The 16,882-nt window shown below is 36.8% G+C and overlaps 1 protein-coding gene across 9 annotated transcripts in view; it reads right to left on the bottom strand.

Moving 5' to 3' along the window:
* Window positions 1-269: 269 nt before the first annotated feature.
* Window positions 270-16,882, bottom strand: part of LYRM7 (LYR motif containing 7) — a 32,517-nt gene continuing 15,904 nt past the window's right edge. For 6 of the 9 annotated variants that reach the window (XR_004263422.1, XR_004263448.1, XR_004263434.1 and 3 more), the window contains 2 exons: window positions 13,088-13,169; window positions 270-1,344 (listed from right to left, as the gene is read on the bottom strand). Coding sequence is in view for 6 of the 9 variants with exons in the window: in XM_032260031.1 (XP_032115922.1) it covers window positions 1,274-1,344; window positions 13,088-13,169 (153 nt within the window). In the remaining 3 variants the exon portion in view is untranslated. Of the gene's footprint in view, window positions 1,345-3,472; window positions 3,692-3,786; window positions 4,085-13,087; window positions 13,170-16,882 lie in introns of those variants that run through there. The other 3 variants (XM_032259837.1, XM_032259963.1, XM_032260097.1) reach the window with 2 other exon arrangements.

Genomic DNA, 16,882 nt, shown 5'->3' on the forward strand with positions numbered 1-16,882 from the left:
TCAGTGATAAAATATTCAATAATACTAAAATATAGAATACATATTAAATTTAAATAATGTCAGCTAACTTTCCTCTAAATATGTCATTCAGATACTAAAATAACTGTAAGTCAGCACATTTACACAGTGATTATATACTGTGATGACATTCAGTATTCTCTTATAAAGGCAAATTTCAAATTTGAAACAACTTTCATTTTTCTCTAGGTATAATTTCTAGATACATAACAATGCTTGCATCGAGAATCTTTCAAAAATTTAAAACCCTGTATCATCATCAAATGAGATAATTTATCAGTGAATGGGAGAAAACATACTATTAACTGAGAAAACAGAATGGCAAAGATATACAGATAAAAGAGAAACAAGAAAAATATTAAACAGGATTTTACAGTTCCTAGTGTTAGATGATAGAATGCCTGGCCCTTTGTGATACTGCCCATCTTGTCAAGGACAGGACATGTGGAAGAAGAGAGGACATTTAAGTTTCATTAATTAAAACAAAGAGAATGTAGCCATCTATTACATTTCACAAGAAAGTCTAACTTCGTCTAAATACAGCTAATTCTACTACAGCCATATTAAATAGTTTAATCAAGGGTCACTATTTCCACTTTAAATTAGGATTTCTTTATTTCATAGTGACCCTAGGTGATTTTAATATTTTATTCAACTATTTTCAGAAGACTGATAAAAATGTTTTTATAAGAATACAGAGATACTCTGTATCTCCAAAAAGAAACTGTACAATTACATATTAGCTGCAGAAAAAATCCCAGTGCTTTAGAAAACAAAGGCCACTTCTGCAGAGAGCTGGCACACACTGTGATTTTTTTTGGAACAATTTAATATTTTTCAGGACTAAATATCAGTTTAATCTAATAATTTAAATCTAATAATTGCATTTCATATGGGAAAAAAACTGACCAACTTATAAAAACACCACATTGTCAAATAGCTATGGCAAGACCAAATATTCATCAAGGTCAGAGAGAAGAGAATATATCTCCCTAAGCATTTATTTTGCTTTATGGCATTTGATTTTCAATGAAAATGAAATGTTTTCTTATCTAATTTCCTTTAGAAATATGTAATTATGTTCTTCAGTTCTCAGTAATGACCTTTCAACATGAAATTTAAATATGAAGTTATTCTGTAATTCATTCATCTTCAATATGCCAGTTCAGAGAAAGATGTCTACATTTCCAGGACTTTGCCAGTGTTATAGAATTTAATGTTAAAAAGTGCAAAGACTTATTTTATCCTAGAAAACTCATTGCTTCTGAGTTGGTGTGTCACAATATGGCACATTTTCTATAAAAAGGTCTTTCCTAGGGACCAGTTCTGAAAAAAAAAAAAAAAAAAAACAGAGAATAATTAACATCACTAAAATTAGAATTAAATGCAAGGACACTCATTTCCCCCTGAAGTTTATAATAGTAAAATGTCTAGTTTTAAGATAAATCTTCCAGGGATATTTTATTTCAGTTGATATCTAAGGTGGAGTCCTGGACTCTAATTAGAATTAATGGCATTCTCATTTCAGATTATATAAAAACATATATGATCAATTTAACCCTTTATCATTTATTAAATATAGCAAATTAAATAACTGAACAGAATTCAGCTAAAACTTCTAGTATTAGCCATTTAATTACCAATTACTGATAATGAAAACAATTGGAAATTTTGCTTATACTATCTACTATATGAAAATTGAGACTGGTCTCCTAATTTAAAGATTCAAAATTTCATAGAACAATTATTCTTAAAAGAGGGTGTTTTGGGTGGTCATATCAACTGGAGAATGCTACTGGAATTTAGAGGACAGGAGCCAGGGATGCTAAATCTCCTGTAATGTGTGGGACAGTCTGGTATAGCGAAGAACTGTCTTGTAAAAAATGCCCATAGTGCCCATGTTGAGAAACATCATAAAACAACAACAAAAACCTGTTAAGTCCTAGGTAAGATATCTTGCTGGAGTCAAGATAAAGCTCTTAAAATACAAATTTTTGGCCAGGTATGGTGACTCACGCTAGCAATCCCAGAACTTTGAGAGGCTAAGATGGGAGGTCTGGAGTTCAAGACTAGCCTAATCAACATGGTGAAACCCCATATCTACGAAATAGTCAAAAAAAATTAGCGGGGCGTGGTGGCACATGCCTGTAGTCCTAGCTACTTGGGAGGCTGAGGCAGGAGAATGGCTTGAACCCAGGAGGTGGATGTTCTAGTGAGCCAAGATGGCACCACTACATTCCAGCCTGGGCGACAGAACAAGACTCCATCTCAAAAAGAAAAGATATAAATTTTTGAGGAGATACGTGATTTCTTCTTTTCTCCAGAAGAACTGAACCTAGGTGAGCTGTCATACTCAAAAAATGCTCACATGACCTTTTAAAAAAATAACCTGCCTATACTTTTTAAAACATCATGGTCATGAAAGACAAAGAAAGACTGAAGGACTGCTCTAGATTAAGGATGACTAAAGAGATATGATGACTACATGCAACATGTGATCCCCAATAGGATACTGGTCACAGGGATTTTTTTTTTTCATTTTGTCATAAAGGGCATTATTAAGACAAATAGAAAGGGTTAAATGTTAGTATTACATCAATGTTAATGCGCTAGTTTTGATAATTATATTGCAGTTACATTAGAGAATGTCCCTGTATATTTAGGAAATATATATTGAAATATTTTAAAGAAATATACTCTAAAGTATTTCTCCAGAAGCTCTAAACTCAAATGAGCTATCATAATTTTAAAAATGCTCATTTTGGGGTAAATAGGCATTATGTCTGCAACTTACTCTCAGAAAGTTAAGGGAAAAAATTAGGAAAACATAATAAACCAAATATGGTAAAATGTTAGCACTTGTAGAATCTGGGTTATACATATATATACACACACACATATGTATAACCTATACATATATATATATATAAAACCTATATATATTTAAAACCTATACATATATATATATAAAACCTTTATATGTATATACATACACACACACATACATACTATATAGGGATATATATACACACACTATATACAAAAATATATATATGTGTATTTATATATAGGTTATATATACACACATATATATATATATGTATTTATATATAGGTTATATATATACAGGTTATACACACACACATATCTATAAATACTGGCCAGGTACAGCAGCTCATGCCTGTAATTCTGGCATTTTGGGAAGCTGAGGTGGGAAGACTGCTTCAGGCTACAAGTTTGAGACCAACTTGGGAAACATAGTGAGACTCTGTCTCTACAAAAATTTTTTTAAAAAATTAGCTAGGCATGGCGGTATACACCTGTATTCCTAGCTACTCTAGAGGCTGAGGCAGGAGGATTGCCTGAGCCCAAGAGTTTGAGGTTACAGTGAGCAATGATCATGTCACTGCATTCCAGCCTGGGAGACAGAGAGACTCTGTCTCAACAACAACAGCAACAACAACAAAAAAGCACTAAAACAAATTCAACCCAAAGTTCAACAAGCTGGTTTAAATAAGGGATTTCATTTTTCTCACATTATCAAGAAATACAGATTAAGGCAGTCCTGGGCTAGTGTTGTCCTTAGTGATACTAAAGACCCAGGCTCTTTCTCTCTTCTTGTTCTGCTACCTTCCATGAGTGTTTTGTCTTCACTGCTGCTGCCATATTACATCTGCACTCCACATGGGAAGAGAGAAGAGAAAAGGGTAAAAGAAGAGTGCCAGCTCAGTCTGTTCCTTTTAAACAGGAAAACAGTGACTTTCTTGGAAGTAACACCCAGTTGATAGGGTTTATATAGGCCAGAAAGGTGTCACATGGTCTGGAAAATAACTTTTTTTTTTTTTGCTAGGTACATTGCACCCTGAACACAACTTTTCAGTTAGTAAAAAAGAACAGGAGAAGCCAAGCATGGTGTCTCACGGCTGTAATCCTAGTACTGTGGGAGGCCAAGGTGGTCAGATTGCTTAAGCTGTAGTCCCAGCTACTCAGGAGGCTGAGGCAGAAGAATCACTTGAACCCGGGAGGCGGAGGTTGCAGTGAGCTGAGATGGTGCCAGAAGCAGACTCTATCTCCAAAAAAAAGAACAGGAGAATAGATACTGGAGAGGCAACAAGCACCACCCTTTTGGCTACGCAACATGCATCCTTCTTTCCATCTGTAGAATACATCCACTTACTACCTGTCCCCTAAGGTCTCATCCAGACTGAAATAAAGTATTTTTGGTTACAGTGCTAGTTTTCCAGAAGGTCCTGCTGAGCCTCATTGTTCTATGATGGAGATATTGGGGAAGATGCCCTTCTTTGGGTCTTTAAAAGCTTTCATAGTCTACTTCCTGGTGACACGAGTTTAGGGGGCCAGATTTGGCCTTAACAAGTGAAAAGAGCTAGTCAGGCCTGGAGTTTCTTGGCAATAAAATTCACTCAAAAATTTTATGAGCTTCAAATTAGTTTCCAGTCATTTCCATGCACTAGTAGCCACAGAAATATAAGCATGAAGACTGTCATCCTTTGTAACAGCCTCTACATTCTGTCCAATCCCCTAACCCTTACCTTAGTGGCCACTTCTTAAAGTAGTGAAGAATAATAAGCTCCAGTGAGTAAATGAATCATACATCTAATCTTTGTCTGGAAGAATAAGAAAGTCTTGAAGCATTGATCTTATTTCATGTTACAGCTCAGAATTCTCCTGTTTGCATTGGCTTTAGTTTTAGCGGATAAGAACAATTAGCATTTTTAACTCTCCAAGGTTCTAAATTATGGGACTTTTCAATCAATTAGGCTCTAGGCTGTAGACAGGAGAGTGCCTTTTAGCAAAGAAATATTTCTTTCTATTTCTGCTTTGCGGACTAGCTTAATCTGCATTCATCCTCCTTTTCAATTTTAATTATTATTATTAATTGTTGAGATGGAACCTCCTCTGTCTCCCAGGCTGGAGTGCAATGGTGCAATCTCAGCTCACTGCAACCTCAGCCTCCCAGTTTCAAGTGACTCTCCTGTCTCAGCCTCCCGAGTAGCTGGGATTATAGGTGTCCACCACCATGCCTGGCCAATTTTTGTATTTTTCAGTAGAGGTGTGGTTTTGCCATGTTGGCCAGGCTGGTCTGGAACTCGTGACCTCAGGCGATCTGTCCACCTCGGCCTCCCAAAGTGTTGGGATTACAGGCATCAGCCACTGTGCCCAGACAATTTTATTTTGCCTAACTCACATCACCAGGAAGTGGACTATAAAAGCTTTAACTGTCAGTCTTGGTTACAAGTCACAGAACCAGCCTCTGGCTGCTTAGAAGCTGAAAAGGCATTAAACAGGTTGTTTCAAATTGTCAAGAACCAGGCAGGCCTGAGACTAACCTTCTAGGGGTAATGACCAAAGCCATACCCCAAAATAGGTTAATGATAAAAACGGCTGCTCTCCTGTGGGGTGCCAGAAGAAACTGCCGCCATTTTTACCCTCATGGAACACAAGACGCCACACTTCTGATGTTGCCAGAAACTCAACTTTACTATGTCTGCTCTTGCCACCATACCAATGCTACTTCTCTTCTCCATGAGGAACCTGATCCGGAAACCAATGATGCTACTCCTGCTAGCAAAACAGATTCTGTGCTGAATACAGGTGAGTTTGCTTCACCTAATCAAATGCCCATGCCTGAGCTACAAAGGAAACTGAGGAACTGAAATTTTCTAGATTCTGTTTTAGAGATTTAGAATTCAGGCAGATGGAAAGTCTTAAAACAAAGCCGGGTTATTTGAAGAGTACTAAATAACCAGAAAACCTGTCAAATATCCACTATTCTGTTTCTTTACCCAATTAACCTTATTCAATAATCTTTGGCATCAAAAGATATTTTACAACTTAATTATTCTGTATCTATTAACTGTTAACTCTTTAATTAGGCCAAATGTACCACAAATATACTATTTTCACTCTAATTTTGTTTTATTGATTTTAAAATCCCTGACTTTGCTCTCCACATTAGATACTGAGTAGTATAACAGCATTAGTTTATTGATTATGACAGATCTTTAAAAAGGAACTGCATTGAGATGATGGTTTATTTCCTGTACATTAAGCCCTTGAAATGCCTTATCTACTCTGGTCATACTAAATATATCAATAAAAAGCAGTTCCTTGAAATAAAGTCTTTATCTCAATTTTGGAACAAAATAAAAATTTAGATAAAGATTTTAAAATAAATTATTATGTATAGCATAGTTTATAATAGTGTGACAATCACAGAGATATTTTGAATCTGAATAATTTAAAGGACATTAAAATATTTCACACTGAAATTCCAGAAACACTTCTAAATATTTCAAGCACATTATGTATATTATATAAATGATAACTTCAAATTAAGGAAACTATAACCCAAAAGTATTTTCTTCTAAGAACCTTTCCCTAACTCCTCAAGTTTGGATCTGCAGCTCTGCTTATGTGCCTCAAAAATCTCTGCCTCCTATCATGTCACTGAAAGAACTAGAACTGTACATTTAATTGTCTGTCTTTTACATAGCACTCTAAGTTTCACTGGATAGGAACCAGATATGTCTTGCCCATTGTTCTATCCCTGGCATCTGGCATAATAGTGATTCATTGTTTGTTGAGTCACATTAATATGTCTTAGAACACAAACCATAAGATAGCTTTAGGCAATGACAAATCTAAATAAACCAAAAGGCAGAAGTTTAAAATACATCTCAAAAATGACTTCTTAGAGATTTTTTTTTAAATTGTATCATTCGTTTAGAAGCACATCCCTATTTTTCCTTACATAAATGCCAGAGAGGAAGTTAAAACATATGGATTTTACTAAAAAACTAAGTACCATAAAAAATAATGACCTGAAGTCCTGGGTTTTCCTGGGACCATCTTTACCATAAATTTATATGAATTAAAATATACAAGTTTGTCAAAGGACAACATTGAAACCAGGTGACTAATATGCACATTAGAAACAGGGTTTTGACAAATGTCAGTAATCAAATAGAAAGCAAGTATAGAATAATGAATAATCTGAGTATCTTCCTAACTCATAGTTAAAGGCTATGCTAGACCAATGATGAGTGATATGAATAAAAAATTATGATTTATATAGATTCCTGCACCTAAGGGTAACATGAAAAACAGAAAAAATAGAGAACATTTGAAAATAAAAATAGTTTCCAAAATATTTTTTAAAGATTTTAAATGGAAGGAATTATTTCAAATGATGAATTATCCTTGTAATAACTTTGAATTCACCTGCAGGGATAAAGGAAAAAAATGTTTTCCTTTTATTATTATTATTATTTTTTGAGATGGAGTCTCGCTTTGTCACCAGGCTGGGGTGCAGTGGCGTGATCTCTGCTCACTATAATCTCCACCTCCTGGGTTCAAGAGATTCTCCTGCCTCAGTCTACCGAATAGCTGGGACTACAGGTGCACGCCGCCATGCCCAGCAAATTTTTGTATTTTTAGTAGAGATGGGGTTTCACCATGTTGGCTAGGATGTTCTTGATCTCTTGACCTCGTGATCTGCCCGCCTCAGCCTCCCAAAGTGCTGGGATTACAGGCGTGAGCCACTGCACCTGGCCTCTTTTCATTAAATTGATACATACTATAATACATGGATATTTAAAGGGCACAGAGTGATATTTCAATACATGTATATGTGTGATGATCAAATCAGGGTAATTAGCTATCTATGACCTCATTTATCATTTCTTTGTGTTAGGAATATTCAAAATTTGCTCTTCTAGCTATTTGAAAATATACAATAAATTGTTAATTATAGTCACCCTACAGTGGTATAGAACATTAGAACTTATTCCTCCTAGCTAACTAATTTCGGACCCATTAATCAACCTCTGGCTATCCCCCTCCGACCCTTCCTGGCTCTAGTAACCACTATCTGCTCTCTGTTTCTGTAAGCTGAACTTTTTTAGATTCCACATGAGTGAGAACATGCAATATTTGTCTTTCTGTGCCTGGCTTATTTCACTTAACATAATGTCCCCCAGGTTCATGTTTGTTGTCACAAATGATAAGATTTCCTTGTTTTTATGACTGAATACTATTCCATTGTTATATATACAGATATACTACATTTTCTTTGTCCATCTGTCGATGGATTCTTAGGTTGATTCCGTATCTTGGCTATTGTAAATAGTGCCAAAATAAACATGGAAATGCAGCTATTTCTTGAATACAGTGATTTCCTTTCCTTTGGATACATACCCAGTAGAGGAATTACTAGATCATGCTATAGTTCTAATTTTAGTTTTTGAGGAACATCTTTACTGTTTTTTATAATGGCTATCCTAATTTACATTCCCACCAACAGTGTATAAGAGTTCTCCTTTCTCCACATTCTTGTCAGCATTTGTTATCTTTTGTCTTTTTGACAATAGTTATTCTATCTGGGTGAGATGATATCTCATTGTGGTTTTAATTTTTATTTCCCTGATTAGTGATGCTGAGTGTATTTTCATATACTTGTTAGCCATTTGTATGTCACCTTTTGAGAGATGTCTGGAAGTGATTTTAAAAAAAAAAGAGAGGTTACTTAAGATAAGGAGTTCCCGCTGTTATTCAACATTTAATTTCCACCACAGATATTATTTGAATGAAAGAAAAAGAGAGATGGATTTAGAATTCACTCATGCATATAAGGTGATTATTCTTCCAAACAAAGTTTCGTTTTATAACTTTCAATTTCTATTATTTTTATTTTGGGATATTGTATGACTTTTTTTTTTTTTTTTTTTTTTTGAGATGAAGTCTTGCTGTCTCGCCAGGCTGGAGTATAGTGGCGCGATCTCGGCTCACTGCAACCTCCACTTCCTGGGTTCAAGCGATTCTCCTGCCTTAGCCTCCCAAGTAGCTGGGACTACAGGCACGTGCCACCATGCCCAGCTAAGTTTTGTATTTTTAGTAGAGATGGGGTTTCACCATGTTGGCCAGGGTGGTCTCAATTTCTTGACCTCGTGATCTGCCAGCCTCAGCCTCCCAAAGCGCTGGGATTGCAGGCATGAGCCACTAAGCCTGGCATTATATGATATTTTTTAGAAACATACAATCACAATTCTCCATTTTTCTAAACAAGAAGCAGAATTTTAGTTCTTGTCATTTCTATGAGACAGTGTAAACACTGCTAAAATATTTTGAGGAACTGTGCTTAAAGTAACTTTTAGAAAGAGAGATTAAGGAATCAAATTTGTTACATTTTGGACCTATACAAATAAAGTAGGAAAAAAGATATATATGTGTGTATTTACACACACACAGACACATACACCCACACAGAAAGAATGAGGCTATTATTAAGGCAATCGATATTAATACTCCTAAAAGAGTCAAAATATTTAATTGTGTGGGAAAATTAAAATATACATAAAACCAAAGGATAAAAATAAATCTAAATCAATATTCAATATTGTTATATCTAAAACCAGGTATTTGAAATATAGATACTAAATTTTAGTTATTTGAAATAACCTAAAACTTTATTCATATAATAAAAATAATACATATCTGTGATTGCCTGTAAAAAATGTTGTCTATACTACACAGAAACTCTAAAGATCATTATTATGATAAAAGCTGATGACTACACATTTTAGATTTAGGATTAACTACGTTTGCTGCCCTTATAAACATAACTCAGATCAGCCAGGTTTAGTGGCTCAAACCTATAATTCCAGCACTTTGGGAGGCCGAGGTGGGTGGATCACCTGAGGTCAGGAGTTCCAGACCAGCCTGGCCAACATGGTGAAATCTCATCTCTACTAAAAATACAAAAATTAGCTGGGCATGGTGGCAAGCTCCTATAATCCCAGCTACTTGGGGAGGCTGAGGCAGGAGAATCACTTAAACCTGGGAGGTAGAGGTGGTAGTGAGCTGAAATCGTGTTACTGTACTCTAGCCTGGGCGACAAGAGCGAAATTCCATCTCGAAAAAAAAAAAACCAGACCGAAGTGGCAGGTCGGGCGCGGTGGCTCACGTCTGTAATCCCAACACTTTGGGAGGCCAAGGTGGGCAGATCACAAGGTCAGGAGTTGGAAACCAGCCTGGCCAATATGATGAAACCCCATCTCTACTTAAAACTCAAAAATCAGCCGGGCATCGTGGCAGGTGCCTGTAGTCCCAGCTACCCAGGAGGCTGAGGCAGGAAAATCATTTGAACCTGGAAGGCGGAGGTTGCAGTGAGTCGAGATCAAGCCACTACACTTTGGGCTAGGCAACACAGCAAGACTGTGTCTCAAAAACAAACAAACAAACAAGCAAACAAAAACCCACCAAAACAGAAACCACCCCCACCCCCAAAACAAACATAACTCAGATCTAATAATTTTTTTTTTTTTTTGTGACAGAGTCTGGCTCTGTCACCAAGGCTGGAGTGTAGTTGTACAATCTCGGCTCATTGCAACACCACTTCCCAGGCTCAAGTGATCCTTCCACCTCAGCCTCCTGAGTAGCTGGGATGATGGGCACATCTCTGTGCCTGGCAAATATTTTGTATTTCTGGTAGAGACGGAGTTTCACCACGTTGCCCTGGCTAGTCTTGAACTCCTGAGCTCAGGTGATTTGCCTGCCTTAGCCTCCCAAAGTGCTGGGATTATAGGTAAGAACCACAGTGCCCAGCCCAAGATCTAATAATTTCTGGTAAGTCCCCATTAACTAAAAGTAACTTTAAAAATCCTTTGGACTTACACTACCTGGTAGAAAGACCTAGAATAAAGCTGTAATAATCAAGACACTATGGCATGTGATGCAGGACAGAAAAACAGATGGAAGAGATTATAAAGTCCAGAAACAGATGCACACATATATAGTTCTTTGATTTTATGACAAAGGTGATCCTATAGAGTAGTACGGGAAAGAGTGGTGTTTTCAATAAGTTTTGCTGGATCAACTGGATAGTCACATGTAAAAAAAATAAATCTTGACCCCTTATCTCACACCATATACAAACCAACTCTAGTTGATATAAACAACCAAATGGAAGACATCAAACAATATAGCTTTTTTTTTTCTTTCCAAGATGGAGTCTCACTCTGTTGCCCAGGCTGGAATGTGGTGGCGTGATCTTGGCTCACTGCAGCCTCCACTTCCTGGGTTCTAGTGCTTCTCCTGCCTCAGCTTCCTGAGTAGCTGGAATTATAGGCATGCACCACCACACCCAGCTAATTTTTGTAGTTTTAGTGGAGACAGGGTTTCACCATGTTGGCCAGGTTGGTCTTGAACACCTGACCTCAGGTGATCCACCCGCCTCAGCCTCCCAAAGTGCTGGGATTATAGGCGTGAGCCACCATGCCCAGCCTACAATAAAGGTTTTGGAAGAAAGCATAGGAGAATCTCTTCATGATCTGGCTTGAGCTAGGCAAAGATTTCTTTAATAGAATTCAAAAGTACTAATTATTTAAAAAATTCATAAATATGACTCCATTAAAATTAAGAACTTCTCATAGAAAGATAACATTACCAATGTGAAAAGGAAAGCCACAAAGTAGAAAATTCTTGTAATACACACATCCACCAAAAATTCTATATTCAAAACATATAAAGAAATCCTTTAAATCAACAATAAAAAGGCAGACAACCCCTTAGAAAAATGGACAAAAGTCTCAAACAGGTACTTCATAAAAAAGAATATCCAAATGTCCACTCAACAACTGAAAAGGTCCTCATACTTCATTAGTTACTAGAGAAATATAAATTAAAATCACAATGTGATACCACCACATATCCATCAGAAAGGCTAATTTTTTTTTTAACCTGTGGCTTGTTGTGCATGTTGGTTACATGAGTATTTCGTTTTATGAAAATTTATTGACCTATACAATTACAAATTGAGTACTTTTTTGTTTGCATGCTACACTTCCATAGTCTGCTTAAAAAACAAAGCCTTTCAATATATATGTATATTTTTTGAGGCAGGGTCTTACTCTGTCACCCAGGCTGGAGTACAGTGGCATACTTACGGTTCACTAAAGCCTCAACCTCCTGGTGAAGCTAAAGTCTCACTAAAGGCTCACTAATGCCTCTACCTCAAGTGATCCTCCTACCTCAGCCTCCCTAGTAGCTGAAACTACAGGTGTGTACCACCACATCCTGCTAATTTTTGTATATTTTGTAGAGGTGGGATTTTGTCATGTTACCCAGGCTGGTCTTGAACTCCTGGGCTCAATTGAGACTGCTGTCTTGGCCTCCCAAAGTGCTGAGGCTATAGGAATGAGTCACTGCATGTGGCCAACAATTTTGAACATCATCTTTTTGTTGTTACTGTCCCCAAAGATTTTTTAGAGAATAAAAACAAAATATAATGTGAAATTTTATGAAGCACCATCCAGAGTCTCGAGGCATAAAAGAGGATCCTCAACTATATTTTCATTTCCTATAATCCTAAATCTTCTGAATTAAAATAACTAATTACAGGCTGGGTGCAGTGGCTCATGGATGTAATCCCAGCACTTAGGGAGGCTGAGACAGGTGGATCACCTGTGGTCAGGAATTTAAGACTAGCCTGGCCAACATAGTGAAACCTCATCTCTACTAAAAATATAAAAACTAGCTGGGTGTGGTGGTGTGGGCCTGTAGTCCTAGCTAACTAGGAAGCTGAGTCACGAAAAATGCTTGAACCTAGGAGGTGGACATTGCAGTGGACCAAGATCGCACCGCTGCACTCCAGCCTTGGGGGACAAAGTACGACTTCATTTAAAAAAAACAAAAAACAAAACTAATTATAGAGAAAAACGTAAAGAAATATCTAGGTAAGTGATAAACGATGCCAGAAAAATTAAGGACTATAAATAAATATGATAAAAATATATAGTAGTACTGTCCTTGTAATTAGTTTTGTAATATAACAAGATAAAAAAATTAAAATTAATTAAAAAGAAACAAACGTGGTAAAACAAAGTTTCATAATTCAGTATTATAGACTATAACCTTATAAAATATATATGCTATATACTACATTGCCTGGCAAAATCAAGCTGTTTTACCACTCACCATTACATGAGCTATAATTGTTCAATATTTTAAAACACATTCCAGTTAGAAACCATTTTTCTTTAATTTTACTTACTCAGTGTATTGTGGCCAGTGTGAATACCTTGTATAACAGATGTTCTGAGTAGCAATTCAACATCAGAACCTATTTTCATTAGCTGTTAAGAAAACCAGACAAATAGATTAAGTCGTTTGGGTGTTTCATATGGATGTACTGTTTTTGAAAATGATGGTTTTACTATAATTTCTTTTCAGGTAATACAGTAGTTTCTCCTTATCTACAGTTTCAGTTACCCGTGGTCAACTATAGTCTGAAAATATTAAATAGAAAATTCTCCAAGTAAATAATGTATAAGTTTTTAATCACATGTGACTCTGAGTAGCATGATGAAATCTCATGCCATCTGCTCCACCCTGTCCGGGATGTGAATCATTTGTTTGCCCAGCATATCTATGTTGTATACACTGTCTACCTGTGGTCCTTTAGTAGCCATCTCAGTTATCGAGATTGACTATTGTCACACTGCAGTGCTTATATTCAAGTAACTCTTATTTTACTTAATAGCTCCAAAGCATAAGAGTACTATGGCTAATTTATAAATTAAACTTTATCATAGGTATGCATATATAATAAAATGTAGGATTTGGTACAGAGATTTGAAGCATCCACTGAGGATTTTAGAATTTATCCTCTAAGGATAAAGGCGGACTACTATACTGCTTTTAACTTTTTTACCATTACAGGTAGCATAGAAAGCTCAGATATGCATATAGTTTTAACTTTTATCTATCAATTCTGTATTTTGTTCCAAAACAGATTTAGAGTATTTTTTGTTACAATGCGTATTTTTAAGTGTGTGTAAGATGAACATTTTTGGAAGGGCAGTTGAATCTTTCTTTTATAGAGTTAGATGTTCAGAACACCTGAATTCCAACTATGGCTCTATCATTAAGTGTATGGCCTTGGGTTAATCCCCTACTCTCTGAGTTTCAGACCTCATCAAATACTATGTACTTGGGAGACTTTGAGGACCTTTCCGGCATCTGTAAGGTCAAAATTATTTTCAAAACACTATAGTCTTCTGCATGGTTTGAGTTGTGAGCAGTAGAGCTTTCTCCATCAAAATACCATTCTTTATTTGACAGAACCACTGACAAATTAAGATTATTCAGACTTAGCTATTTAGCAAACACTTTTTGAAAAAGTAGAATGTGTCACTTCAAAGAAAACAACTGACAGTATTTGCTGACAAAACTGAGGCTTTCAAGCAAAAATCAGAATTCTGGAGAACTTGTATCTGCCAGGGTAAGCTTGATAACCTCACAATACTTAAATATTTTTTTCTTTCTTTGTTTTTGAGACAGGGTCTTGCTCTGTCACCCAGGCTATCATAACTCACTGCAGCCTTGAACTCTTGGGCTCAAATGAGCCTCCCACTTCAGACTCCAAAAGTGTTGGGACTACAGGTGTGAACCACCATGCCCAGACTTAAAGATTTTTCTGATGTGATGGATATTAGTATTGATAGATGTAATTTAAAAATATGTAATGAACTATGTCAATATCTAGAATATCTGTAGTATTTACTGAACTTGTACTTTCTAAATCATTACTGCATGATGTTACAAAATCATGCATAAGTAAAAAATCCATTCACAGGGAAATTTCTATTAAAGTCCATTAGTCTACCTAAATGAAGCTTTCAGGGCACATGAGAGAATATCACAAGAATAGGCAAAAGCATAAAAACCCTTAATGAGAAAACTTCTTGGTAAATTCACGGACCGTCAAAGAAGGTGCTGAGATTGGAAGAGTGAGGGGTATGTGGTTCAAGTTGAGGTGGGAAGGTAACAAAGGTCAGATGACAGACAGTCTTGTAGCTCATGTTAGGCACTTTAGATTTTTCTTCAATGAGATGAAGAGTCATGGGGTTGTGAGTAGTAGAGTGCTGAGATATGCCTTTTAAAATGCTTATTCTGTCTTTAAAACTACTGAGAATAGGCTGTAGGGAGTGAGGCTGGAAGCAGGAGGCGGCTGTTGTAACAAGAGAGATGATGGTGGCTTGGACTCGGAGATAATAACAGGGAGGATGAGAAGTAGTTGAGTTCTGTATATATTAATATTTTGAGATTTAAGCCAACAGGATTTGCTATCAGACTGGATATAAGTGTGAGAGAAGGACAGCAGTCAAGAAAGCACCAAGGTTTTTAGTCTGAGCATCAAAAGGAAAGCTGGAATTAACTGCCATGGAGATGGCTGTGGGAGAGCAAAGCCTCACCTCCTGACACTGGGGAAGGGGCTTAGCAGGGAAGAGAAGGAGAAAATAATGGGTCTCCTCACCCACTGGAGGTAAATAAACTGAGTCAAGTCCTAGATACAAGGCTGGAAACAAGGCTAGTTGAGGAATAAGGGACTGGGGGGGACCAGAGATGATGAGGAGAAGGCAGTCTGTATGAATCCTGGACCACCCACCTCAAAAAAAAATTCCATTGGTCTGACAGATAGAGTTCTGCATTGGAACTAATCTTCAAGAAATTACCACACGTCAGGGTATATTATTAAAAAATATTCATAATTATATGGCTTATGCCTGTAATCCAACACTTTGGGAGGGCAAGGCAGGAGGATCACTTGAAGCCAGGAGTTTGAAACCAGCCTGGGCAACAAAGCAAGACCTCATCTTTACCAAAAAAATAAATACAATGAAAAAAATCACAATTACCTAAAAGCCTGTTCTATACTTCTACTCTTTTTGAACTACGTATCTGTGTGAGGCTGAATTTTTTTCATATACTTCAACCTAAAAAACATGTTGCAGGGGGCCAGGTGCAGTGGCTCATGCCTGTAATCCCAGCACTTTGGAAGGCTGAGGTGGGTGGATCACCTGAGGTCAGAAGTTTGAGACTAGCCTGGCCAACATGGCAAAACCCTGTCTCTATTAAAAATACAGAAATAAGCTGGGAGTGGTAGTATGCGTCTGTAATCCCAGCTACTTGAGAGGCTGAGGCCTCCCAAGGAGAATCTTGAACCCTCTTGGGTTCAAGGAGAATCGCTTGAACCCAAGAGGTGGAGGCTGCAGTGAGCTTGGATCATGCCACTGCACTCTAGCCTGGTCAACAAGAGTGAAGCTTCGTCTCAAAAAAAAAAAAAAAAAAAAACCCAGCAAAAAACCAATACCATTCTTCTCACTAAATTTTTTAGAATAGTTATTTTTCATAAATACTATGTTACTTATTAATATATAAGAAATTATTATTTTAAAATCAATTAATACATATTTTAAAGATGTCTCAGTTTATATTTCTAATATGGTAAATATTGATATAAACAAAAGCTTTTTGGGGTCCTCAATTTTTAAGATTGTAAAGGTTCTTTGAGACCACCAAGTTTGAGAACTGCTGGTCTAGAGAGGATGCCTGACTCCTTTTTAGTACCAAGACTCTATCAGCCCTCTAATAACAACGCAATTATTTAAAAACTACTAAAATCTTAATATTTCAGAGTTGCAGAAAGTACAAATATACATTTGTATATAACAAATATGTAGCCGGGCGCGGTGGCTCAAGCCTGTAATCCCAGCACTTTGGGAGGCCAAGGCGGGTGGATCACGAGGTCAAGAGATCGAGACCATCCTGGTCAACATGGTGAAACCCCGTCTCTACTAAAAATACAAAAAATTAGCTGGGCATGGTGGCATGTGCCTGTAATCCCAGCTACTCAGGAGGCTGAGGCAGGAGAATTGCCTGAACCCAGGAGGCGGAGGTTGCGGTGAGCCGAGATTGCGCCATTGCACTCCAGCCTGGGTAACAAGAGCGAAACTCTGTCTCAAAAAAACAAATATGTAATTTCTAGATTGCTTAATGTTAAACT

The sequence above is a fragment of the Sapajus apella genome, unplaced genomic scaffold (assembly GCF_009761245.1).
Source record: "Sapajus apella isolate SASKATOON/1434 unplaced genomic scaffold, GSC_monkey_1.0 scaffold1, whole genome shotgun sequence".
Taxonomy (NCBI): domain Eukaryota; kingdom Metazoa; phylum Chordata; class Mammalia; order Primates; family Cebidae; genus Sapajus; species Sapajus apella.